The sequence below is a fragment of the Patella vulgata genome, chromosome 5 (assembly GCF_932274485.2).
Source record: "Patella vulgata chromosome 5, xgPatVulg1.2, whole genome shotgun sequence".
Taxonomy (NCBI): Eukaryota; Metazoa; Mollusca; class Gastropoda; family Patellidae; genus Patella; species Patella vulgata.
The window spans coordinates 79,033,922-79,060,211 of record NC_065883.2 but is presented as its reverse complement, the minus strand read 5'-3'; the positions used below and the strand labels follow the sequence as shown (position 1 = coordinate 79,060,211).

General features: G+C 36.8%; 1 protein-coding gene across 5 annotated transcripts in view; it reads right to left on the bottom strand.

The window, feature by feature from the left end:
• LOC130012931 (uncharacterized) overlaps positions 1-26,290 on the bottom strand; it is a 99,665-nt gene that overhangs the window by 13,159 nt on the left and 60,216 nt on the right. For 3 of the 5 annotated variants that reach the window (XM_056101108.1, XM_056101111.1, XM_056101110.1), the window contains exons 2-3: positions 18,891-19,112; positions 18,100-18,330 (exon numbers count right to left, since the gene is read on the bottom strand). The exons of 1 other annotated variant lie outside the window; for it this stretch is intronic. In XM_056101108.1, the coding sequence (XP_055957083.1) occupies positions 18,100-18,330; positions 18,891-19,112 (453 nt within the window). Of the gene's footprint in view, positions 1-18,099; positions 18,331-18,890; positions 19,113-22,759; positions 22,848-26,290 lie in introns of those variants that run through there. One more of the 5 variants, XM_056101109.1, reaches the window with a different exon arrangement.

Here is a 26,290-nt window from a genome sequence, read left to right as displayed (position 1 = left end):
AGTAAACATCCTTAGTTCAAATATTGCCACTTTGAAAAATAGCTCTCTACATATGCTTTATACGTATGCAGAACGTTCCGATTATGACCATTTTGGACTTTTGTCGATATACAGTGTCATTTTTGCATCTATGGCACGGTTTGGGGGCATTTGTGTGGAACTTTTCAACACAAGAGTTCCACAAGATACTGGGTTTCTGAAAATAAATACATTCCACAAGACTTTCGAATTAAAATAATATTCATAGAGTGTTTTGGGTCTGTGATGGTTTTCACCACAAGAGTTCCACAAGAGATTGTATTTAGAAAAAAAAATTATTTTTCAAAATATTCTTCTCAGACCTCCCTATGTGCCTGTGTAGTACCACATTCCACACGATTTTCGACTTAGAAAAAGTTTGATAAAGTGTTTTGGGTCTGTGGTGTTTTTCACCACAAGAGTTCCACAAGATATTGGACTAAGAAAAAATATCCATTTTTTCAAAATTTTCTTCTCATACCTCCCTATGTGTCTGTGTAGTACCACATTCCACAAAATATTCGTCTTAGAATAATTTTGATAGAGTGTTTTGGGTCTGTGGTGTTTTTCACCACAAGACTTCCACAAGATATTGGACTTAGAAAAAATATCAATTTTTTCAAATATTTCTTCTCAGACCTCCCTCGGGGCCTGTGTAGTACCACATTCCACAAAATTTTCACCACAGGAGTTCCACATGATATCAATTTTTTCAAAAATGTCTTGTCATACCTCCTTTGTTTTTCTTGTTTCACCTCGTTATTCGGGATTCACATATGAAGGTGTTCATGTATCTTTAATGAGGATATTTCAGGATTTAATTCAAAACGATCACTAGACAACAATAGAATAATATATTGCCAATTATCTCCTAGCAGCCTAAAACGGGTTAAATGATGTATTGTCGATAAACAACAAAGATTGTTATTCAAACGGGGAATAACGAGGTGACCTACTTCGTTATTGGCGAATAACGATGGACACACTACTTCATTATTTGTTATTCAACTTGATATTTGGGATTCAAATATGAAGCTAGCCATCACTAGGATGATGGATGTCAAGTATCCCCCGATAGCATAAAACACAGCCAAATAATTTCTAGACGAAGCATCGTCAAATTTGTATTCCGGATAACTAGATTAAAAGCGAATTATATGCATATCGTTATTCGCTGCTGGAATAAAATTCTGGACAGTTTTCAGCTAGAAGCCATTTTTCTGTATTTTATGTCGCTGAGGGATACTTCATAGTGATGCTCACTATTCGGCAATAAGTGGGCTAGCTATCTCCTTATTCGTTATTAGCATATCGAATTTAACCCTAGGACAATATGTCAGTGATGACCCTAATACCCTTAATGATTTCTATAGTGTTAGACATGCTGCCTAGTTATTCGTTTTAACTGTAAACAGACTATAATTATGAATATCAAGTAACACCCAGGAGGATATTTGAGTTTCCATCTTTCTTTTGGCTCCTTTATAAAACTCACACAATCCCTACATACACCCCTGCCTTTATCCCTGGGTGCTTGATCTTGAATTCAGAATTTTGGTAATAAACTCACGAATGTTTTAAATTTTTAACTCCTATAAACATAGATTACATGTATTTAGGTTGTAACCATACATGTAAATATTATTATCGGCTTTGTACATTAAAATAGAATCAAAGTAGTCCTTGGTCAACTGGTATTCTTAAATATGTTTTGTTTGTGGTTTTAGTTAACCGGCAGTGTATTTGATATCTTCGTTTTTCTGTTGCCATTTAGCAATCAAATATTTGTAGCTCTTGAAAACCTTTGCTTAGAGGCAACGTGAAGTTGGCTCGTTATTCGGGATTCGCCACTAAAACAGAACGATCTATCTTGCAACCGACCATTTCCTCGTTGGGTGAGCGATTAGCACGGAGACGACCGTTTCACAAGCGAGTAGGGTGCTGACAGGTTTGTTAGAGTGCACGGGGCAGTCATCTCCAGCAATCACCTGTTTTATTGCCGAATCCCGAATAAAGTACTGCACGTTATTCGGGATTCGCCACTATAGCTATATTAGTTTATATATGACTATTCTCACATTTACCCATTATATAAAGATGGGATGAATTAAATACGTGTGGTTTTAATGCATTTTTTAAGTCCACCTTTTTTGTATGTAAACGCAAGCATATATACAATGTGTTTCAAAAGTACCCCATTATTTAATTTTTTTCTTATATTAAAAGAAAAATTACAAAATTTTCATTTATTTCCTCTCGTATTATTATTATTTTTCTTTTAAAAAAAGAGACTTTTAAAACACACCGTATATTTGTATATAATTAGGTATAAAGTAAGCACTGTTACATGTAATTTTTTTTTCTACAGGTGTGAAGAATTTACAGGGCCGGAATCATTTCAAGATTGTATAAGGACGTGGGAAGAAGGAAAAATGTCTCCGTGTCAAAGAGGTAAGTAATTGTTATCTTTTTTTTCTTTTATGTGTGGGGCCCTGGTGACTCAGTGATTAAGACGTTTTCTTACTAACCTGGGCGGGGGGGATTTAATGGTTAACGCGTGTGCGTTGAATCAGAAGGTCGGTCATTGAGTGAAGTGGCCTGATTTCGATTCCCCGCTTCTCCCTGGCAAGGACTGGGGTCGCCTGTCCAACATCGGGAGGTTTCTCTGGGTAGTCCAGTTTCCTCCCACTGCTAAATACCCACACCCGCAAGTGAATTATTTAAATACAATTGAACCATATGTTAGTCCGGAAATGACCTATTGTTTCTATGTCTGTCCGTCTCTCCCTGCGTTGGCGGAGAAAGTTCATCCAGATTTTCCGTGATGGATCCCTCTTCCGATGCAGGACAAAGGAACAACATATAGTCGTCCGGTTGAGACGAAACACCGAGGTCCCGTGTACACATTGGCATACACGTAAAATATCCATTTTGTAGTTGGAATTCGATATAAGAGTAGGTCGTAGCGCCGCTGTACGGGCAAAATTTTCCCCATAGCACACCGTATAGCGTATGCCCGTCTTCATTAGCCCTGTCAGTCGGAGCAGAACAGTATGTCTTTAAACTCCATTTAAATTCATGTTGTGTTTGATTGACTTTCCGTGTAAAATAGTCGTACATTCGTACTTTATATTTAAGATAACTCAATGTCGATCAAACCATTGTCCAGGCAATCTATTTAAAGGGCTAATCCCGATAATATTTTGGACAATAAAACTGTTTTATTTTGTTTTAAAATCCCTTAAAATCCTCTACCTAAGGGCCAAGCAACTAACTCAATATTTTTGATAAGTTTTTAAATAACTGAAACCCGTCAGTCTTCATCTGATAATGGAGACCAGTGTCCCAAGCTGTATTATGTGGTGTCTAGATAAAACCAGACATTTTTTGTATAAAAATAATGTGTAGGTGAAATTTGCCTTTCGTTATCAAGTAAAGCATTTGGGTCATTCACTGTATAGACCTCTCAATGAACGGGAATCGATTATCAGGTCTCCAACGAAAAAATTGACCCGAAATCTTAAAAGGGTTACGTGTCCGGATAAGCAGTTTTGACGGTCACGTCCAAACGACTCAAAATTTTGAGCTGAAATTTTGAGATAAAGTCAATAAACCAGTCCTCTATATTTTGACGTTTAAATTTCATACATACTCAGACTTTGATTTTTGAGACTCTGTTCAAATAAGGGATAGTCCCTTTAATGTATATATTAGTAGATAAGTAGATAAGCCTCTGGCTTACCTATTGTTTTAGACCTCGAAACTTTTAAACTCGCCTTTTGATCTCGACCGCAATTTTTTTAATGACCACCGGATGTCCTCCGGGCATCGAGATAAGCGAATTGACCTGGTACCAGAAATCGGATAGATTCGACAGTACCGAGCTGCGGACCAAGGTATTCACTACAGCAGGCAACCAGAGGCAAATACCAGAACAGACGAGTAAGAGGACTGACGGCCACACACACGACGTGAAGCACTATTACTATTGAATACATTATTACTGTAAAGGTCGCTATTAAAGATATATCCTATGTTATAAAGAACCTGGTTTATTATTCTTACACCCTCCCGTACTACATAGAGGTGTAATTGGTGCCGTTAGATCAGTATAGGATATATCAAATCCAGCATAACAAGATGAAGACAGGACGACGAAATACATAAATAAGGTAAATAATTCGTGACACTAAAAATGGCAGAGGCAATTCTAAATGAACTAAACGGAAACGTAGGGCAACTCAAAAACGAAGTTGGGGAATTATCAAATACAGTAGGCGCCCTGACAACACAGGTTGCGACTCAAACAGCCGCACAAACCGAGGCATCGAATAGTGCACACGATAATTACAACTATGGCGATATTTCTACTCTCGTAGATCCCTAAGAGGGTAGCCCGAGAAAATTTCGATCATGGGTAAAAACATTAGAAAAATACGCAATAATTAAAGGCCTTTCCAGGGGAGCCATACGAGAGTGCGCTTACCACACAGCCAGAGGTGGGGTAAGCGATTTTATAGAACGCTTTTTAACCGACAATCCCGCAATTAGCAGGGAGGAGATGAAAGCAGAACTGACACCTCGTTTTGACGAAACGTCAGACAAAATGGACATAATTTCGTCCATGAGAAATTTAAAACAAAAGCGAGAAGAAAACGTTCAACAATTTTCCGCTCGAATTCTAGCAACAGCGCATCTAGCATACTCAAACGTGGGAAATCCGGACGTACAGACCCACATGGTGCTAGCGTTTACGGGCGGTATAGCTGATAAACAGCTATACTATGAACAATGGCGGAAGTGCCCACGCACTTTACAGGACGCAGCGTTGATCGCCACACAGTAACAGGATTTCATGAAGAGGTACATTACGCGTACGGGCCAACAGGCACCCCCAGCGGCGTTAGTGGAAAGGATGGAAGTGGATCATTTCCGGCCACGAAAATGCCGAAAATGCAACCGAGCAATTTATGAGAAATAACGGACCCGAGCGATATATGCGAAGTGACAGACCCGGACAATTTATGCCAAATATCGGATCCGAGCGATTTATACGAAATTGCGGACCAAGGACTTTGGGAAGGGGACAAGCACTCGAGGCGAGAGGACGCTTCCTTCAAAATTTAGCAAACCAGGAAAACTACTAGACTTTCTCCAATCAAGAGCTGTTGGAGAGAGTGACGGAGACCAAAATTAATTAAATATATAAGTTTGGTGGGGAATCCGAGTTCATGCTTGGTGAAAATTCTCATTTTTAATGTCTTGATGGTTATATAAATTAAAGAATTATTCACATAGGTGGTAATCCCAAGTACCAACAATGCCAACTTGGATAATATGCTATAAGTCTAGTGTAGTAGTAGGCCTACGGTTGTTTTAAAATAAAAAAAAATTAAAAAACTTGACTACGTACGCTCACGTATCATGATCTCCCTTGAATTTTTCGACAAGTTAAAAACTCTATAAGTTTACCGTGTGTCTTATTTCAGCAGATTGATGGGGGAAATATTCAAGTTTTTAGCGCCGCGAGGATTGGCGACAAACGCCGGTACTAGCACACGTGCAAGGTGTTCTGATTCAAGAAGTATAGGTAAATTTGTCAAATAAAGAATATGGACGAATATTAAAATATTTAATTTTTTCTTAGGCATAATTTAGTACCTTTTTGCATTTGATGGTTTTACTTGACAGGCCGATCTCATAGCATTTTCCGAAGATTTGTAAAAAATACAATAATACTCTAGGCCTCATAAAGATTTTGCATTTTGTGAAGATTTGTAAAGTTTAAATATTAGGCCTCATGATCTAGGCCTAGATCTACCTATTTTAAAAAAAAACAGCTACCCAACAAGTCCCGATAAGCAGGCAGAATATCTCCCTGCATTTTGTGAGGATTTGTAAAGTTAAAATAATATAGGCCTACTAGGCCTCATGATATATGCCTACCTATTTCTAAAAACCGTTATCAACTGTCAAAAAAAAAGGTCACAATATGCAGGCAGAATTCTCACAGCATTTTATGAAGATCGGTAAACTAAATTTAAAATAATACTAGGCCTTGTGATATAGGCCTATATGTTTCTAAAAAAAAAGGGTGATCAGCTGTCAAAAAAAAAAATATGCAGTCAGGATATCTCACAGCTGTTTGTGAAGATTTGTAAAAATAAGATAATACTAGTCCTCATGATATAGGCCAACTTATTTCTAAAACAGTGATCAACTATCAAAAAAAAAAATCAATGAGGACACAGGATATGCAAGATCTTAAATTATATGGCAGCACATTTGTCTGATTTTTAATACATTTTTTTCCTGAGGTGAATGAAAAGGGAAAAACGTTTGTGACAGGTAAAACCAGAATTAAATAGAATTTGGTGTTCTGTTAAAGGTAGGCAGACATATACGGTTCTAATTGTGACAGAATTCTAACACAAGTTAGGCATACTTAGCACCATCCACTTACCTTAGCAGTAATTATATTATGGCACTGTTATATAGGGAAAGGAATACTTCTAACATGATTCCTTTCCCTGTATAACAGTGCCATCATGTAATTATCTAACATGATTGGGGAACCACTGTGGCTCAGTGAGTAAGACACAGGTCACAGGTTCGATCCCGGTGTTGGCCGAGAAAGTTCGACATTTTCCAGTATGGTTTCCCCTTGTCAGTGGTGCAGGACGGAGGGTCTGACAAGGACAGCTGTCTATTCGTTCGGATGGGACGATAAACCGAGGTCCCGTCTACACATTGGCGTACACGTAAATGATCCCATGTATGCCCATCTTCATTAGCCCAGTTTGGCGCAGAAAAGTAGGACGTTAAACCTCACAAGGAAATTTTGAGTTCGATTCCGGTGTTCGAGAAAATTTTTAGCTCCACCTTTTGTCAGTGGTGCAGGACGGCGCGTTCGGCTAGGAACAATGTCTAGTCATTCTGATGGGATGAAAAATCAAGGGTCTGCTGGCATGCACGTAAAAGAACCAATGACATTTGGCATTCGAAATAAGCGTAGGTTGTGGAGCTGCTTTTCAGTCAAATATTCTTAATTTTATTCCATTTCAATTTTCTAAATTTGAGGTAGCATTGTAAATATTATGGAAGCTACAAGCAAACATGTTTGAAAGGAAGCCTAAGTTTGGAATGGCACCAAGTTCATTTCTCATAGACTATCAAGAACATTTGTCGGTCTGCGAATCAGATCGAAATAATTAATTTTTATACGCCCACATTGAAATGTGGTCGTATATTGTCGTCGCCCCCGTCCATCCGTCCAGCGTCCACAATTGCTTGTGGACGCTCTAGAGGCTAAAGTTATTACCCGATTGACTTTAAATTTATACACAGTGTTTAAGGTCATGGGACTAAGAAACCTATTGATTTTCAGCGATTTCTGATAATTACTGCCAGAGTTATGGCCCTTGATCACTTCAAAAAATCATTTGGACGCTCTAGAGGCAAACGTTAATATCTGATTGACTTTAAAATTATACACAGTGTTTAAGGTCATGAGTCGAAGAAGCCTACTGATTTTCAGCGATTTCCGATAATTACTGCCAGAGTTATGGCCCTGATCACTTCAAAAAATCTTGTGGACGCCCTAGAGGCTAAAGTTAATATCCGATTGACTTTAAATTTATACACAGTGTTTAAGGTCATGAGACGAAGAAGCCTATTGATTTTCAGCGATTTCTGATATAATTACTGCCAGTGTTATGGGCTTGATCACTTTGACAAATCTTGTGACTCTCTAGAGGCTAAAGTTATCATCTGATTGACTTCGGATTGATACACAGTTTAAGGTCTTGAGACGAACAAGTATATTGATTTTCATTGAATTTTGATAACTTGAACAGCTAAATCCATGATATTAAATGTTTTGTATACTCAACGTTAGCATGGGGCAGAACTTTATAAAAAAACAAACAAGTTCTAATGATTTTCTGATAATTACTTAATGAGTTGTTACTCTTAATCAGATTTTAGTGTATTATAAATGTTTCATTACCCAAAAATGTAAAAATAAGCGACAACTCTTGTTGACTGCCCGGACGATTTAGCTGCTGTGGGCGTATGTTTCGTTGCCTGGCAACCTATCTTGTTTTTTAATGGAAATAATAAATTTGAAATGTGAATAGTTGTAGATTTGAAAGCTTATATGTGTATTTACATCTGCAATATAATAGACCCACAAAATCCAAAGACATTACTATGCTGATCTATCCTTATCCTTATGGTTCAAACTGTGTAAAACTAAACTTTTTGTGTTTTCGAAAATTGGCTCAAGAAAATATACCATAGTTGCATTCACATTGCACTTTAAATTTGTATAGATTTATAAGGCAAGAAATGTTTCACACGTTTGGTAATTTACATGATCAAAGAGAAACTTTACAAATTACATGTCAAAAATAAAGTATGACATATTTACATTCACTGTGTAGGCTACATGTTTAGATTTCATTGCCAATGGTTGGATAAATTTAACTTAACAATGCATTTATGTAGCCTAATACGTTTCTTGTTACAGTATGGTAGTAATATCATACATTTGCTAGTGTAGGTTTAAATTTAAAAGGGACACAGAGCTACATACACATAAATTCAATAGTGTTGCATTGTAAAATGTTCGATTTACATGTACGTACATGCAAGTCTTACCTACATTTAAAGGCAAAAAGAAATGTTCTTTAAATTAAAGGAAAATTCTGAGATTTCGCAGGATACCTGTTGATAGACAAATTAAAGAAATAGCCCCCATAACTTGTCGGAAAGTTTCAGCTCAATACATTTTGCCATTTGAAGGGGTTATGTGACCTATTTATGGAATTCCACTTTAATATTTCATGAACTAATTGATAAATGTGACTAAATGTGAAAATATATTATATGAATAAATCTCTAGTGTCCCCCAAATTTTTTTGAAAATTGTAATCTGTGTATTAAAGTTACAATAAATGGTTTTATGCCATCATAAAGGGGGCGGGGGGGGGGGTGCGAGTCAAATTCAATTCAAAATGGATAATTTTTGAAGTTTACTGAATACATGTACACATGAGAGCTATCTGTAATAGAAATTGACTTTTACACAAACTAGGCCATTTCGTTACTAACATATACTTGGTTCAATTTTATTTCAATAATTCACTTGCGAGGAGGGGTCTAGCAGTGGGAGGAAACAGGAGGACCCGGGGAAAAACAACGAGGTTGGACAGGCCAGACTACTCCTTGTCACGTACAACCGCCGAACCGGGGAATCGATGTTGAAATTGAAAACAACATCGAACGTGATATGGTTTGCAAATACTATTTCAAATACAAGCTAAACAAACCATTCAACCTGACGAAGAGCGAGTCGTTGTTATCAACATAATGGTCCCGATCACACGGTGGTGACACCAAACGACGTCATAATGATGGTTGCTAAGTAGAAGTATCAAAATTCTAAATTTGTTTGACTTTCATGCTTAAAATGTAAAGCGACAACAAAGTAGACATTTTTCGTCTTAATATTAGAAATAAGATGAAACAGAATTAAAATTTACACTGAACAAAAAAGAAGTTGGATTATTCATTGTTAAAAGACAATCCGTAATACATGTATATTATACGTGAATGAATACAGTAAACAATAGTGTTTGGTATTTTCGTAAGTGTAAGCCGCTCGATGTTTTTCTGGCAATTGTTCCCAGTATTAACCAGTCACTACATTATTATTTTTCAATCGCTTGATTTATATTTTTTCAAATATGGGACGATGACTAGATTGTACAAATTATAGTCCTAACTAATGATAATGGATTTTCAACATACCTGCTTAAGGACTCAACGGAGTTTTATCGTAGGCCAGCGCCCAGCACCCGGATTCGAGATCTAGTTAGCAGACATAATTCTCAGCGTACTCCAGCACACATATTCTCTAACCGTATTCCAGCACCCGGATTCGAGATCAAGTTAGCAGACATATTCTCTCACCGTATTCCAGCACGCGGATTCGAGATCAAATTAGCAGACATATTCTTTCACCGTATTCCACCCGCATTCGAGATCAAGTTAGCAGACATAATATTATTCTCTCACCGTATTCCATTTCCAGCACTCGGATTCGAGATCAAGAAAGCCCACGTATTCCTACGCCAAGAAAAACCTAGATATAATTATCACGAAAATAATTACCTTTATATTAGAAAATAAAATTTTAAAACATATTAATGCAAAGTATTATGTAATAGATCCCCCGATCATACCCCACACCCCAAAATGTACTATTACCGTAAACATACTAAAATATCGCACACTAGGCTAACTGAGGATGCAAAAAAGGGGTACGTCCATTTTGCATCAAAAAGTACCCAATCAGCTTTGATGGGAAAATGTTATTTCACGGAATCAAGGGATGAATAAACTACTAGAATACAAAACTTCAGAAGGCTTCTATGCTGGAATTTCGAGATATTACCGTAAACATACTAAACATATTGGGGAAATCAGGTTAGGGTAGACTCACAACGCACGCAATAACTTCTAAACTAGCTTTGGTGGCTTCAATATCTTTATTTCACTAAATCAACAGATGAATAAGATATGCACATGCCGAATTTCATTAACTTTCTATGTTGGCGTATCGAGTTATACCACCGCAAAGTTCCTAGCACCCGGATTCAAGGTGGAGTTTGTGGGTTCAATAAACAACAGGGACGCCCACGCTGCGTCAAAAAACGACCCAAACCAGCTTTGATGGGAAAATGTTTGTTATTTCACGGAATCAAGGGATGAATAAACTATTAGAATACAAAATTTCAGAAGGCTCCTATATTACCGTAAACATACTAAAAATATTGGAGAATCGGGTTAGGGTAGGCTGACTGCGCACGTAATTACTTCTAAACTAGCTTTGGTGCCTTCAATATCTTTATTTTATTAAATCGGCAGATGAATAAGGTATGCACATGCCGAATTTCATTAACTTTCCATGTTGGCGTATCGAGTTATACCACCGCAAAGTTCCTAGCACCCGGATTCGAGGAGGAGTTTGTAGGTTCAATAAACAACGGGCACGCCCACGCTGCGTCAAAAAACGACCCAAACCAGCTTTGGTGGTAAAATGTTTTTTATTTCACGGAATCAAGAATGAATACACTACTAGAATACAAAATTTCAGAAGGTTCCTATGCTGGCGTTTCGAAATATATCACCGTAAACATACTAAACATATTGGAGAATCGGGTTAGGGTAGGCTAACTGCAGACGTAATAACTTCTAAACTAGCTTTGGTGGCTTCAATATTTTTATTTCGCAAACTGGACAGTTGCATAGGCCATGTACATGCCGAATTTCATTAACTTTCTATGTTGGCGTATCGAGTTATACCACCGCAAAGTTCCTAGCACCCGGATTCGAGGTGGAGTTTGTGGGTTCAATAAACAACGGGTACGCCCACGCTGCATCAAAAAGGAACCAAACCAGCTTTGGTGGGAAAATGTTTGTTATTTCACGGAATCAAGGGATGAATAAAGCATAAGAATACAAAATTTCAGTAGGTTCCTATGCTGGCGTTTCGAGATATATTACCGTAAACATATATTACTGGTTCAATAAACAACGGGCACGCCCACGCTGCATCAAAAAACGACCCAAACCAGCTTTGGTGGGAAAATGTTTGTTATTTCATGGAATCAAGGGATGAATTAACTACTAGAATCCAAAATTTGAGAAGGTTCCTATGCTGGCGTTTCGAGATATATTACCGTAAACATATGGGGAAAATCAGGTTAGTGTAGGCTCACTCCGCACGTTATAACTTCTAAACTAGCTTTCGTGGCTTCAATATCTTTTTTCACTAAATCCAAAGATGAATAAGGTATGCACATGCCGAATTTCGTTAACTTTCTATGATGGCGTATCGAGTTATACCACCGCAAAGTTCCTAGCACCCGGATTCGAGTCAAAGTTTGTGGGTTCAATAAACAACGGGTACAACGGGTATGGTTTATTCATCCCTTGATTCCGTGAAATAACAAACAGTTTCCCACCAAAGCTGGTTTGGGTCGTTTTTTACGCAACGTGGGCGTGCCCGTTGTTTATTGAACCCACAAACTCCACCTCGAATCCTGTTGCTAGGAAATTTGCGGTGGTATAACTCGATGCGCCAACATAGAAAGTTAATGAAATTTAGCATGTGCATACCTTATTCATCTGTCGATTTAGTGAAATAAAGATATTGAAGCCACCAATACTAGTTTAGAAGTTATTACGTGCGTAGTGAGCCTACCCTAACCTGATTCTCCCCATATGTTTAGTATGTTTACGGTAATATATCTCGAAACGCCAACATAGGAGCCTTCTGAAATTTTGTATTCTAATAGTCTATTCATCCCTTGATTTCGAGAAATAAAAAACATTTTCCCACCAAAGCTGGTTTGGGTCGTTTTTTGATGCAGCGTGGGCGTACCCGCTGTTTATTGAACCCACAAACTCCACCTCGAATCCAGGTGCTAGGAACTTTGCGGTGGTATAACTCTATACGCCAACATAGAAAGTTAATGAAATTATTTTGGCCTGTTCATGGCCTATGCAACTGTCCAGTTGGTGAAATAAAGGTATTGAAGCCACCAAAGCTAGTTTAGAAGTTATTACGTGCGTAGTGAGCCTACATTAACCCGATTCTCCACATATGTTTAGTATGTTTACGGTAATATATCTCGAAACGCCAACATAGGACCCTTCTGAAATTTTGTATTCTAATAGTTTATTCATCCCTTGATTTCGTGAAATAAAAAACATTTTCCCACCAAAGCCGGTTTGGGTCGTTTTTTGATGCAGCGTGGGCGTACCCCTTGTTCATTGAACCCACAAACTCCACCTCGAATCCGGGTGCTAGGAAATTTGCGGTGGTATAACTCGATAAGCCAACATAGAAAGTTAATGAAATTTAGCATGTGCATGCCCTATACAACTGTCCAGTTGGTGAAATAAAAATATTGAAGCCACCAAAGCTAGTTTAGAAGTTATTGCGTGCGCAGTCACCCTACCCTAACCCGATTCCCCAATATTTTTTAGTATGTTTACGGTAATATATCTCGAAACGCCAGCATAGGAACCTTCTGAGATTTTGTATTCTAGTAGTTTATTCATCCCTTGATTTGGTGAAATAAAAACCATTTACCCACCAAAGATGGTTTGGGTCGTTTTTTGACGCAGCGTGGGCGTGCCCGTTGTTTATTGAACCCACAAACTCCGCCTCGAATCCGGGTGCTAGGAACTTTGCGGTGGTATAACTCGATACGCCTACATAGAAAGTTAATGAAATTTGGCTTGTACATGCATTATGTACCTGTCCAGTTGGTGAAATAAAGATATTGAAGCCACCAATGCTAGTTTAGAAGTTGTTGTGTGCGCATGCAGTCAGCCTACCCCATCCCGATTCCCCCATATGTTTAATATGTTTACGGTAATATATCTCGAAACACCAACATAGGAGCCTTCTGAAATTTTGGATTCCAGTAGTTTATTCATCTCTTGATTCCGTAAAACAAAAAACATTTTCCCACCAAAGCTGGTTGGGGTACTTTTTGCATGCTCAGTTAGCCTATTGTGCGATATTTTAGTATGTTTACGGTAATAGTACATTTAGGGGTGTGGGGGGGGGGGGGGATCGGGGGATCTATTACATAATACTTTGCATTAATATGTTTTAAAATTTTATTTTCTAATATAAAGGTAACAATTAGTTTCGTGATAATTATATCTAGGTTTTTCTTGGCGCTAGGAATACGTGGGCTTACTGGAATACGGTGAAAGAATATGTCTGCTAATTTGATCTTGAATCCGTGTGCTGGAATACGGTGAGAATATGTCTGCTAACTTGATCTCGAATCATGGTGCTGGAATACGGTTAGAGAATATATGTCTGCCAACTTGATCTCGAATCGGCGTGCTGGAGTACGCTAAGAATTATTTCTGCTAACTAGATCTCGAATCCGGGTGCTGGAATACGGGTGAGAGATTCCGCTCGGTCATTTTTACAGCTAATAAATCTCCACAACTCTCCCTCTTGCATAATTTATGGCATTGTTTTTCATATAAATAGTAACTGGTGAGCGAAGATCACAACATTGTTTGGAGTAAGGCACAAATGAATAAATATTTAACCCAATTCACTCGCTTGCTTTCATTTTCAACATTATCAGGCTAACAAAATTGCGTGATATTCACACATGTCACCGGAAGTCCAATTTCTCGTGAAATCTCGCAATTTTGCGGGATTTACTTATCGGCCCTATCCGACTGCTATGATAACACGTCATTACGTCGTCACAGAGTAAAAATACATAGAGTGGCGACTCGCATTACCGCTCATAGAAACACAGCGACGCGCAATGCATCTTGTGAATTGTCTGTAATAAACACACACTGACAGTTCGCTCAACGACGTTACGATATCTATATCGATGAACTAAATCTCTTTAATTTCGTAGTTTTATAGTATTTTCGGTAACAAAACTACTGAGAATTATCACATACAATCATAATATGTTAGTTGTGTGTGTGTTTCGGGAATTTATAAAACATGATTCATATTTCTAAAACATGCATAAAGCGTGGTACGGCCCGGAATTAATGAAGTGAGACTGAGACGAGAGACGGCATTTGTGACGGTTTACGAATTGGTTTATTCAAGGCCGTAAATTATTGTCGATTTTTACGAGGCTTTATTAAATTTGAAACTATTCCACCAAATACCTGTTGTTTCCATTCCTAGATTTGAAATGTAGGTCGGGTGTTCGATCCCTGCATTGGCCGAGAAAGTTCATCCAGATTTTCCGGCGTGGTTCTCCCTTGTCAGTGATGCAGGACGGAGGGGCTGACAAGGAAAGCTGTCTAGTCGTTCGGATGGGACGAAAAACCGAGGTCCCGTGTACACATTGGCGTGCACGTAAAAGATCCCTTGGCAGTTGGAATTCGATATAAGAGTAGGCCGAAGTGCCGCTGTCCGGGCAAAATTTCCCTCATAGCACACACTGTATGGCGTATGCCCGTCTTCATTAGCCCAGGTTAGGAGCAGAACAGTAGGACGTTAAACCCCATTTCATTTCATTTCATCCTGGAAACATGTGTGAAGTGAAACGTAACTGTGTTCCATAAAATTGTGTCTAGTTAGCCTGTCAGTGTCAGTAATATTTTGTTAATTTTTTTCTGCCACTTATCAGAGTGAATCGCATGTAGGTACCCAAAAACATTATCGCCTAAACCAAATATTTATCGCCCGCTCAGCCAACAACGTAACCATAATGCTTTGCACGCGGTGTCTTGGTAGACAGCATGGCCACATGGTGTTTGTTTATATTTTTTAGGGGTTTTAAAAATGGGTTAGGGTTAGGGTTAGGGGTTAGGGTTGCGCCCCCCCCCCCAACATGTATTTCACGGCTACGCCTCTGACTGTGTGCTTCTCGTATATATGTTATGTTAATAAAGTAAGCTTTCATTAAAATATAAAATAGTAATTTAAGAATATTAAAATTGAATTTCAAATAGGCATATAATGTTTTCCAATAAACAGATTTGAGCCGTTGGTTGTTTTCCAAGATAAAATACCTTTGGATCCAACGTTGACTCGCCGTGTGCTTTTATGATTTTTGTTCTATTAATTAATGTAGGGCGTAGGCTTTCATTTTTAAAAAGTAAAATAATTAAAGATATTGAAATTCTATTTTAAATAGGCCTATAACATTTTTCAATAAACATTTTTTGAGTTGATTGGTTTCTCTTTTTACAAACAAGTATAAACCCAAAACAACTTGAGAATGAATATTTTGCATATTGCTCTGGGTGTCATGTATTGTTTTGACGGCCTTTATAGGCCACCTAATACTATGAAATTGTCAATTTTACACTACTGCACAAGAATATATTGAATTATTATAAATATGAAGTTTGCTCTAGATATCTATCTCATTAGGTCTGATCTGTGTTCAGAGTTACTTTTATTTTTGCGATTTTTTTGTCAACTGATTATTTTGAAAAAGAAAATTTAATTTATGCTGTGTACTATTATGGAATTATCTGCCATACAAACTGAAGTTAACCATACAGCATACTATTACTAGATAATCACCGAGTAAATTAAAATTATTTTGAATTACTGAATGGTTTAAAATTAGTGATAGTGCTTCAGTAAATACATGTATTTTATTGGTCGGATTAAGGCCTACCAGTAAAAGGGGAAATGTGATTTTTAATAGCATAACAGTATTAGGCTTACTGTTTTATTAAAAGCTTATTGCAACTGAAAATTGAGCAAAATAATATTTTTAAAAAAATTGGAAAGGTATATTTCAGATACCATAAACTTAACACTTTGTTTACCACAAGTAATTGTAGGCCTACATAGATAGAATAACATTTTTCGATAAACAATCATAGAAAAAATTAAGCTTGTCCATTATCCTTTTGCCAGAATACAACAGATTCTTCAGAAAATATAGTTAGTTCCCTCGCACATGATTCTTTTTCAATTGCTTTTAATGATAACATATGAATCTAAATTTATTTTATTCGGTAGACTGAAGGCCTATTATTGTGTTTGTAGATTTTATTTGTTTTTACAAAAACTATAGAATGTTAAAAGAACATGTGCAACTACAGACAGTAAAGCTTACTATTTAAAATTTAATCCTTTAAAAATCACATCTACATGTAATTCTAAAATTACGAAAATACTAGATAGCATGCGATAAAGAATGCAAGGAATAATTTGGTTTACATCGAAGCGCAACTACTACTAAAAAAAACAGGGCCTACAATTTAAATTACCGGCCATTAATACGTTTATTAGACCTATGACATGTCATGGAGTCAGGTGGCGCGGTTTCGATTCCCCGCTTGTACGAGACAAGGAGTAGGGTCGCCTGTCCAACCTCGTGGGTTTTCTCCGAGCCCCCCAGTTTCCTCTCATCAATCAAGTGAATTATTGAAATAAAACTGAACCATGTTAGTCCCGAAATTACCTAGTTTGTGTCGAGTGGACGTTAAACTAAATTTCTTTCTAGTCTCTGAAGTCTAGAAGGCAAAAAGGTTTTATCTCCCAAATTACTATTTAAATTTCATTGTTCACTTTACCCGTCTGGACAAAAAATCTGATTTTTAAAAGCGTATGCAAGTTAAAGATATTTAATAGCGCTTTTATCTGGTGTATCTTTCATTTCATTTTCTTATGAATTAGACTATATTATAACAATCATGTTCGCTTTTTTGTTGCATAATAATAATAATAGTTTGTTCAGCTATACTCTTCGTTTAAAAAATGTATGGGGCAGCCATCTTCGACACAACAGTATGCTAGACCATAAAATAGATAGTGAGTAGGTACAAATACTTGGGACCCAAGATGGCGTCTTTGTACACCTGACGTCATATTTTCATGACGTCATAGGAAATTTCTGGCTTCACAGTTGTCGCAACATTATTTACATACATACGGCTTTGGTTCTAGGTATTTGTGAGCACGACTGCTATGATATGACGTCATTACGTTATGCTAGGTTTTTGCTCGTGGAATTCAGCTTGAACAGTCGTAATTAGTTGTTCCCACAGGCGTAATGTAGTCTTGTATTGTCACAGGAGAAGTCGACGAGGAAGGCTTTTGAAAATTGTGTATACAAAATGTCGTAAAGCCAATAAGTCTGATTTTGTATGTGTAATCGGTGTTATTCGGACACAAAAATCGAAACAGTTTGATGGGGCTTTATGCTGTTTAGACCTGTTGTTGCTACGAACCTTCCTGCGAAACCCATCACCTCAGAGCGTTTTAATCCTCCAAATATTAATCATCTACTATTTGTCATATTCATGGCTCCTAATTTTGATCAAATGGTGACGCGACGAATGCTGCCTACCTTTTCTAGAATATAAGTTCTCATTTATTTGGTAAAGCCAGGGCTAATACGTTTTGTAGAATATCTAATACTTCCGTGCCGTTGTGTCTATATAGTAGATTCCCTTACTCGGAAATAAGATTGCTAATTGTTGCTTATCTTATCCTATTCCAAAACTGGCAAACTGTTGAATCAGTAATATACTTACCTGTGAATATTTGTAGTTCACATATGTATAAATATTGACGTTTTATTGAAACAAAAACAAATCTAGCCGATAATGATGGTACAGATGGTTGATTACATCTGTCTATGGTATAAATAGATTGTCCTGTTGATGTATGATCTTTATAACATGCTGTAGCTGAAATAAAACCTCCTTCATCACAGTTACCAGTTGAACTCAATCTAACTTCAAATCCTTTGATGTTGTTAGTACCTGGAAACAATATGAATTGTATGTAACTCACTCAGTGGGGCTTGTATCACATTTAACAACAATTTAAAAACAATATGAAATGTATGTAATAATAATGTGATAATGCTGAAAATAATCAGAAATTATATCCTTGCCACATTTACTATTTGTTTAACCCACTCTATTAATAATAATATCAACACTTTTAAAGTAATTGAAACATCCACAAATCTTATTCGGCATATTTTAACCAATAAATTGGGTGGGAATTTAAGACTATGGATCTTACAACACTTACAAAGGACCGTCATTGCAGGAGCAATAACTTAACAAACTTAATATCATGTTTTATGAAACAAATGCTTTGTTTTTTAATCAATCAGTTACATCTATTTCCACATCTAAAAACAACAAAGTAAAAATTGTGTTGATTGAACTGGATATATTGTAAACTATTGTTCTAATATTTAATCATCAGATATCATTCTGCTTTCAGGCATTAAGTTTCAAAAGGTAAACTGAGAAGTCGTTACTATGCTCTATTGAATGTGGCAGTCCCATTTAGTTATAATCTTACGTACCCCCATCTATTCTGTTAAATATCTTCATACTACTGATATCAAAACTCTGTTTTAGATCAACACACAACCATTCTCTTGCTTTCTTGTTATTAGTGGACGTACAACTTCCACCAGACCACCACTGATAAGTATTACCATCTACAACTCTAGATGAAACGCCACTTCTATATGTTGAACTTTGCCATGTTGGTTTATTAAGTGCCACATTAAAGGAACCTAAACCTGAAATTATATTGAAGACATTCATGGTAGTTTGGGTGTATAAAGTAGTCACCCTATCAGGAATTTGCAAGGCACTTAATTAGGATTGTGTAGGCATGTTTATCAACTCATCATCCACCCCTTGTCCGATGTTGATTCGATTAGGTGGCAACCCCCTAAATAGTTTGTAAATGTTTATCAGTTTTTGTGACGCACGCTCTCCAATTGTAACAGACGGATAGCAGCCTCCATAACTGTACGTTCAAAACACTTGGCTAAACCTTGTTTAATTTCTACATCATGATCCCATTCATAATTTTTGTCTAAATCGTGGTAAATCGTTATCAGTTTTTCTGACGTATTACCCGAAGCGCTCGCAATACAAATGTTTCGGACGGTATCAGCCTCCATAACTGTACGTTCACAACACTTAAGTAAACCTTGTTTAATTTCTATGATCCGGTCCATATTTCAGGCCTAAGAACAGACTCTTGCATAATGCATGTTTAATAAAAATTGTTGACAAGTTTGACCCTATATCCGATCACCTTAAAATGTAGGGGTATAGTTTTTAAAATGTAAGTATTCCGCGTGGTGTACAATACCCACCATATGTAGAGATGTGAAATAACTAGGATCACGTACTGAAATATGGAGATGGTAGTACTGTTCCTTCCGAGAGAAGGTAGTGGTTCGTGTTCAGAAAAATAATAATAATAATATCTTTTGTATGTATAGTTTAATGGTAATATATTACGCAATGTCTTTAGCTCGAGACCATAAAACAACTTAAAATACACACATTGTCCCGCACGTGCTTTTCAATGAGATACGTCAAGCGAGTCTAATATTTCATCTAGTATAGATAATGTACGATTGGGAAGTTGCCCGTGTATTATTGGAAATAATGGTACGCCAACATCAAAGGATGACGTCACATCTGGATAATTGCTCGATAGTTTCCACCAAATAACTTAATTATCGAACTTATCACGTTAATGCATTGTTTATACTGTCGCCATTAGGTTTAATTGAATTGAAGGCAAAATCACAATGGATAGTAATGCGTTATTAGACGAAAAATCAATTCTTTTTAGCCAACATCTCGACGGTGGAATATATGTGAATGTAAATTACGACGAGGATCTACTAGTTGCTTGTCAAAGGCTGGACAAAAATTTGGATCAAAAGACAATCTTTTCCGATAATTCTGACAGTGAACAGTGAAAGTTTTGTTCAGAGAAGGATTTCACGGTCTACGAAAAGTGGACTGTACTCAAAATTTACAAAGGAACTCGTGGGCTATAAATACTTTCAAGTCTTGGAGTATGCGGAGAAATAATAGAAATGTGGACGAAAAGAACCTTCTGAAAGATAACTTAGACATGAATAACCCATCTAAATATGCCGATAACTACGCCGTCTATTCCGGTGCAGAATGCTACAAACTGTACCATCAAATTAAGAATAAAAAAAATATTTCTCTGATCTTTGTACTATTTCTATCATCAACGTCATCAGCGGTTAATGATATGAACCGAGTGTATCGACCTATGATGACGTCATAACAGGTTGATATATGATATAACACATCAAAGAAAAAACCACCACCAGTTGTATATTCTGTACATATTCAGAATTCCTGAATTATGGCCCCTGATTGTACGACAAAATCGCGATTTTAGCTTGTTGTCCTCTAGAGGTCACACTTTTTATCGGATTATAAAAATCGTTTAAATATATCATCGCTACAAGTAAAAGTATGTAACACCAAGGTTGTGGACACGCTAGGACGTTAAACCTCATTTCATTCCATTTCTATAGCTATGTATAAATGTACAAATTATTTATAAAAACTGTTGACAAGTTTGACGCAATATGCGAACACCTTGTACATTGTTTGTGTATTTCTCAAATGTAGATCCATGCCAGAGACAACAATAACACACTCACCGTAATCATTGATTATTTATTTCTCCAATGTAAATACATGTATCTATATCTGACAGGGAGAGGAGTTTAATATAGGTCATGGCTGTTGCCCAATCCTTGCTAAAAAAAAACACTTTTCGCGGAACTTGTCTAGGAAACAGCAATTGGAAACTGGTCGATAATTGTACAGCGTGTTAGGATCTAGTCCAAGTTTTTTTAATGAGGGAGGCGGACAACGGCAGCTTTACCGTTGGCGGAGAAAATCCCAGATTCAAACGATGTATTAAATATTCGTAATAATTCAGGTGCCAATTCATCAATACAGTTCTTTACCAATTCAATAGGCTTAGGATCTAATTCACATGATTTCGACGGCATTTTTCGTACAATAGATGTGACCTTTGGGACATGCAAAAAAATATTTCCCGTTAATATTTACCCCCTTCCAAGTGGGGAGTATATCGCATGTTATTATACGAATCAATAATTGTATATATCGAGGTTACAGACTTTTGCTAGGAGAGACTGACATTCCTGGTATCTAGAAGCCCAGGTCTGATTCAAGTTTATTTATTTCATATGTAGGAACTGATCACTGCCTAATTTACCCTGGCGCAAGTGGCGCGATCGTATTTCGAGCTATTATTATATTTTTGTCCCAAATCAGCCACCGTAGATGGGTGATCCACGTGTATATTGAAATCACCAACGATCATTAGATAACCAGGAGAAAGAATGATACTTTCTAATAGTGTACCAAATTCCAATAAGAAATTTGTACTTTCACTTTATGTTGTTTAGAGTATGGGGGTATATAAATAGTTACAGCGTGTATCATGGTGCTATCAACGTAAATATTTACATCCATTATGTCAAACGATTTGAATTCCAGTATTCCTTTTAAACTTCAGATTAGTTCTGACCAGGATGACAATGCCGCCACCTATCTGCTTATAGCGCGGAACATGTAGGGCGGTGTACCCAGATCGAGGAAGATAAGTCCGCATAAACAAGGGTTTCGTTCTTCTCAGTTCGTTATCATGGAGGCCGTTAGTGCTCCTATCTTTCCGTTCATCGACCGAGCATTCCATATATTATTGGGAGGTTAACGTGTGCGCGCTGTATCATAAGGTCTGTCATTGAGTCAACTGGCGTGGTTTCGATTCTCCGGTTTTACGTGACAAGGAGTTTGGTCGCCTGTACAACATCGTGGGTTTTCTCCACTGGTAAAGATCCCTGCGCGCAAGCGAATTATTGAAATAAAGTTGAATCATGTTAGTCCCGAAATGACCTAGTTTGTGTTGAGTGGATGTTAAACCCCTCCCTCTCTCTCTCTCTCTCGTACTATTATTATTGATCAGATTTCCTTCTTAATGGTTTGTGACTCACAACAGTTTTTGGGATTGATTCTAAAAACTGTTAATTTGAATCCAAAGTGTTTTGGTCTCTGAACTCCAATAATTGATCTCTGCTGTATCTCACTGAAGTGGTTCCTGGGTTAGTAATCACACACATATTGATAACTAAACTAGTTGACACATCTCACCCAGAAATAAAATTTTCATGTTTCAGTAATCCTTCAAGAGTTATTTGTAATTTATAGATGCAAATAACTGATAAATTTTGTATTTTTGTTTAACAATAAGCTTCTATATTGTTAGATATTTGATGTCAACATTTTATCTATAAACATTGTACCAACTATAAAAATGATTTATTAAATATATAAAACTTACCCAATACAAAATATACATAACTGAATATAATACAATGTTTAATAATAGAATGCTTAATATGAATATCTATCATGTATTCTTAGTCTTATGATACCAGTTTGTTTATTATGCAGGAACCAAGGTGGCTAAGTGTGTAAGACACTGGCCCGCTAGCTCGGAGGTCGCGTGTTCGATCCATGCATTGGCCGAGAAAGTTCATCAGGATTTTTCGTGGTTTCCCCTTGTCAGTGGTGCAGGACGGAGGACCTGACAAGGACATCTGTGTTGTCATTTAGATGGGACGAAAAAACGAAGTCCTTTGTACACATTGGCGTGCACGTAAAAGATCCCTTGGCAGGTAGAATTCGATATATGGGTAGGTCATAGTGCCGCTGCCTAGGCAAAATTTCCCTCGCAGCCCACTGTATGCCCTATGCCCGTCTTCTCGGAGCAGAACAGTAGGACGTTGAACCCCATTTTATTTGATTATTATTCTATCTATTTTCAGAAAGAATATGAGAAACGAGAATAAATTTTAGCTGACAAAGTATCCAATAAACAACAAGAAAAATTAGACATGCAGACAAAGGTAGATTTCTTTTTATAAAACAAATCTGGTTTTATTTTCACATCAGTCGAGTGATAATATCAAATTGTATTTTTCTTGGATCCAATATTTATGATGAATTAGTGGATAGTGCCAGTAATATATCCCTTGGTAGTTTAGAGCATGAATGAAAAGTAGTCAGAAACTTTGTAGTTTGGGCAAAACTCACCCCTAAGCATACAATTTACAATAGAGAAAGGGTACTGATTACCTTTATACATTAGTATTAAAAGTACATATGACATTAAACCTTAATAAACCTTCAAAATTATCCCTCACAAAGAATTCATAAAGCCGTAGTTAGTATTTACGAAGATTAAATGAATGATTTAAAACGGGAATCTACTAATAATGAAATTTTAAATTGATTGTTGACATAGCAACCCTTGTTATCAATGTTTATGATTTGTAGATAATGGAAGTACAAGCTAAATTAGAAAATAAGAAAACAGATATAGAGAAATTAGTTGATAAAGAAAACAAAATTCATGCCGATTTCCTCAACTCTCTTGGTGAAAGCAATAAATTTGTGGATTATCTGACCAAAGTGTTCAAAAAGAAAATCAAGAAATGTTATATAAACTATTAATTAGACATTTATTAACAAAACCACAAGACCATTATCAAATCTCGATGGCATCGGATACTCGAGATTTTAGCTAGATTAAAACGGTTCGCCATTTAAAGATTTAATTTAAAAATGGGAAAGCGAGTCTAAGCCGCTAATATGCCAGTGCTCTGGTTACCACTATGCACAAATCTTGTCAAAACTGACCAACATTGATAATTTGGCATAGAATGAAGTAATTTGAATGAAATTTTCAATATTCTCTTTTTTTTATCATTTATCTTTAACTATTATAGCAAGAATGACCAACTCTTTATTAAACTCTTAATTAATGTATCTTTACGTGGAATGCTCATTATTATTTTTACTGTGAACCTGCGTCTCAAAATAGAAGTTTCAAAGCAATGTTTGAAATTCAAAACATGATTACTATAGTTAGTCATAAGACGTGTCCTGTGTCAGGACTAAGGCATAGTATGAATAACTCTTTCTAGAATGCCTGATACCATTTCTCATCTCAGGAGTTCACATAGCAAAACTAAATGTGCTTTTATGTTATTTTGACAAACAAATAACTTGGTGGTATTGTGGTTATGTCATATAATTTTAGATTCCCATATTTTCTGTTGTAAAGGATCAAAGATGCATATTGGGGTTGTTCTAAAGTCAAATGGGGTGGTTGGGTGGCCGAATGCTTAGCGTGTGCGTTGCATCATAAGATTTGTCATTGAGTCAACTGACGTGGTTTTATGTGTGACAAAGAGTAGGGGTCGCCTGTCCAACTTTGTGATTTTTCTCGGGGTCCTCCTGTTTCCTCCCACTGCTAAAGACCCCTACTCGCAAGAGAATTATTGAAATAAAATAGAACCATATGTTAGTCCCGAAATGACCTAGTTTGTGTTGAGTGGACATTATACCCCATTTCTTCCTCTCTAAGGACAAATACATAATCTTGTGTTTACGGCAAACTTTTCTTCAGACAACAGTGCCAAAATGTCCTGGTAAGAATCATGTGTCTTGCTCTCTATATTCTAATTGTCTGAAAGAATGAAATGAAGCTACCTTGAAAAATAGTCACACCCCACACAAATCAAATATTAAAATCTAAGATCCAATTGAAGAAAATCATATCTTTACTAAATTGGATCTTGAAATAGTACACACCTAAATATGTTTATTTTATTACTTGATGAATCTTACAAATTTGTGGATGACGCTTTACTTGCACTTTGACTTCACAATTTTAAATTTTATTTCTTGTTCAGGCAATATATGACGAAACATGTCAAATCCTTGAAAACGACTTGCAGATGAATTAACAGAAGAAACGAAAAACAGTGAAGCCATGAAGAAAGAATTAGAAGGTTTACAGAAGAAAGCGAAAGTTTTTGATTCTTCATTAACCTATGCACATGGTGATCTTGAAGCTTTCCAGGTAAATTAATTGAAATTTATTTTAGTCTGAATGGAGTTGGAAAAACTAAATCATTAAAGATAGTTACCAGTATTCCTTGGTTTATTGTGTGAAGCACAAGGTCTGTCATTGAGTCAACTGCCGTGATTTGGAATCCCCGGTTGTACGTGACAAGGAGTAGGGTCGCCTGTCAAACCTCGTGGGTTTTCTCCGGTCCTCCCTCTGCTAAAGTCCCCTACGCGCAAACGAATAATTGAACTAAAATTGAACCATGTGTTAGTCCCGAAATAACCTAGTTTGTGTTGAGTGAACGTTAAATCCATCTCTCTCTCTCTCTCTCTCTCTCTCTCTCTGTTCCGGTGTTGTCTCCCCTTGACAGTCTAGTTATTTGGATGAAACAAAAAACCGAGAACCTGTGTACACACTGACAAGGGAAAACCACGCCGGGAAATCCCAATGAAATTTCTCGGTCAATGCAGGGATCGAACACCCGACCTCCAGGCTAGTGAGTCAGCTTCTTACCCACTTAGCCGCTGTGGTTCCACATACCCAATGATATTGCGAGAAGAAATTAGTTTATACCATTGTAGAATTCCTGTGCTCTACTAAAAGATCACAAATTAAGGAATATCCATTTAGTGGTGACTATTGTCAACAGATGTCACAATGGCTAGGCAGTCATTATGTAGACTTTTGCTTACCTTTAAGTCTGTCACAGTGCTCAGTTCAGGGTTAATTCCTCAAGTTTTCGGGCATAATTATTTCCCCTTAACAGGGATTAAGGACATCTCTAAGCAACAGAAATTCATGAGTCTCTCTTTCATTTATTTTGAATTGGTTTTATTAAATTATTTTACAGAGAAGCACAAAGGACGCATTCCCAGTTGAAAATATACAGAAAAGAAATTGAGAAGAAAATTAGTGAAATGAATGAAATGATGATAGCGAAGTTTGGTTGTATTG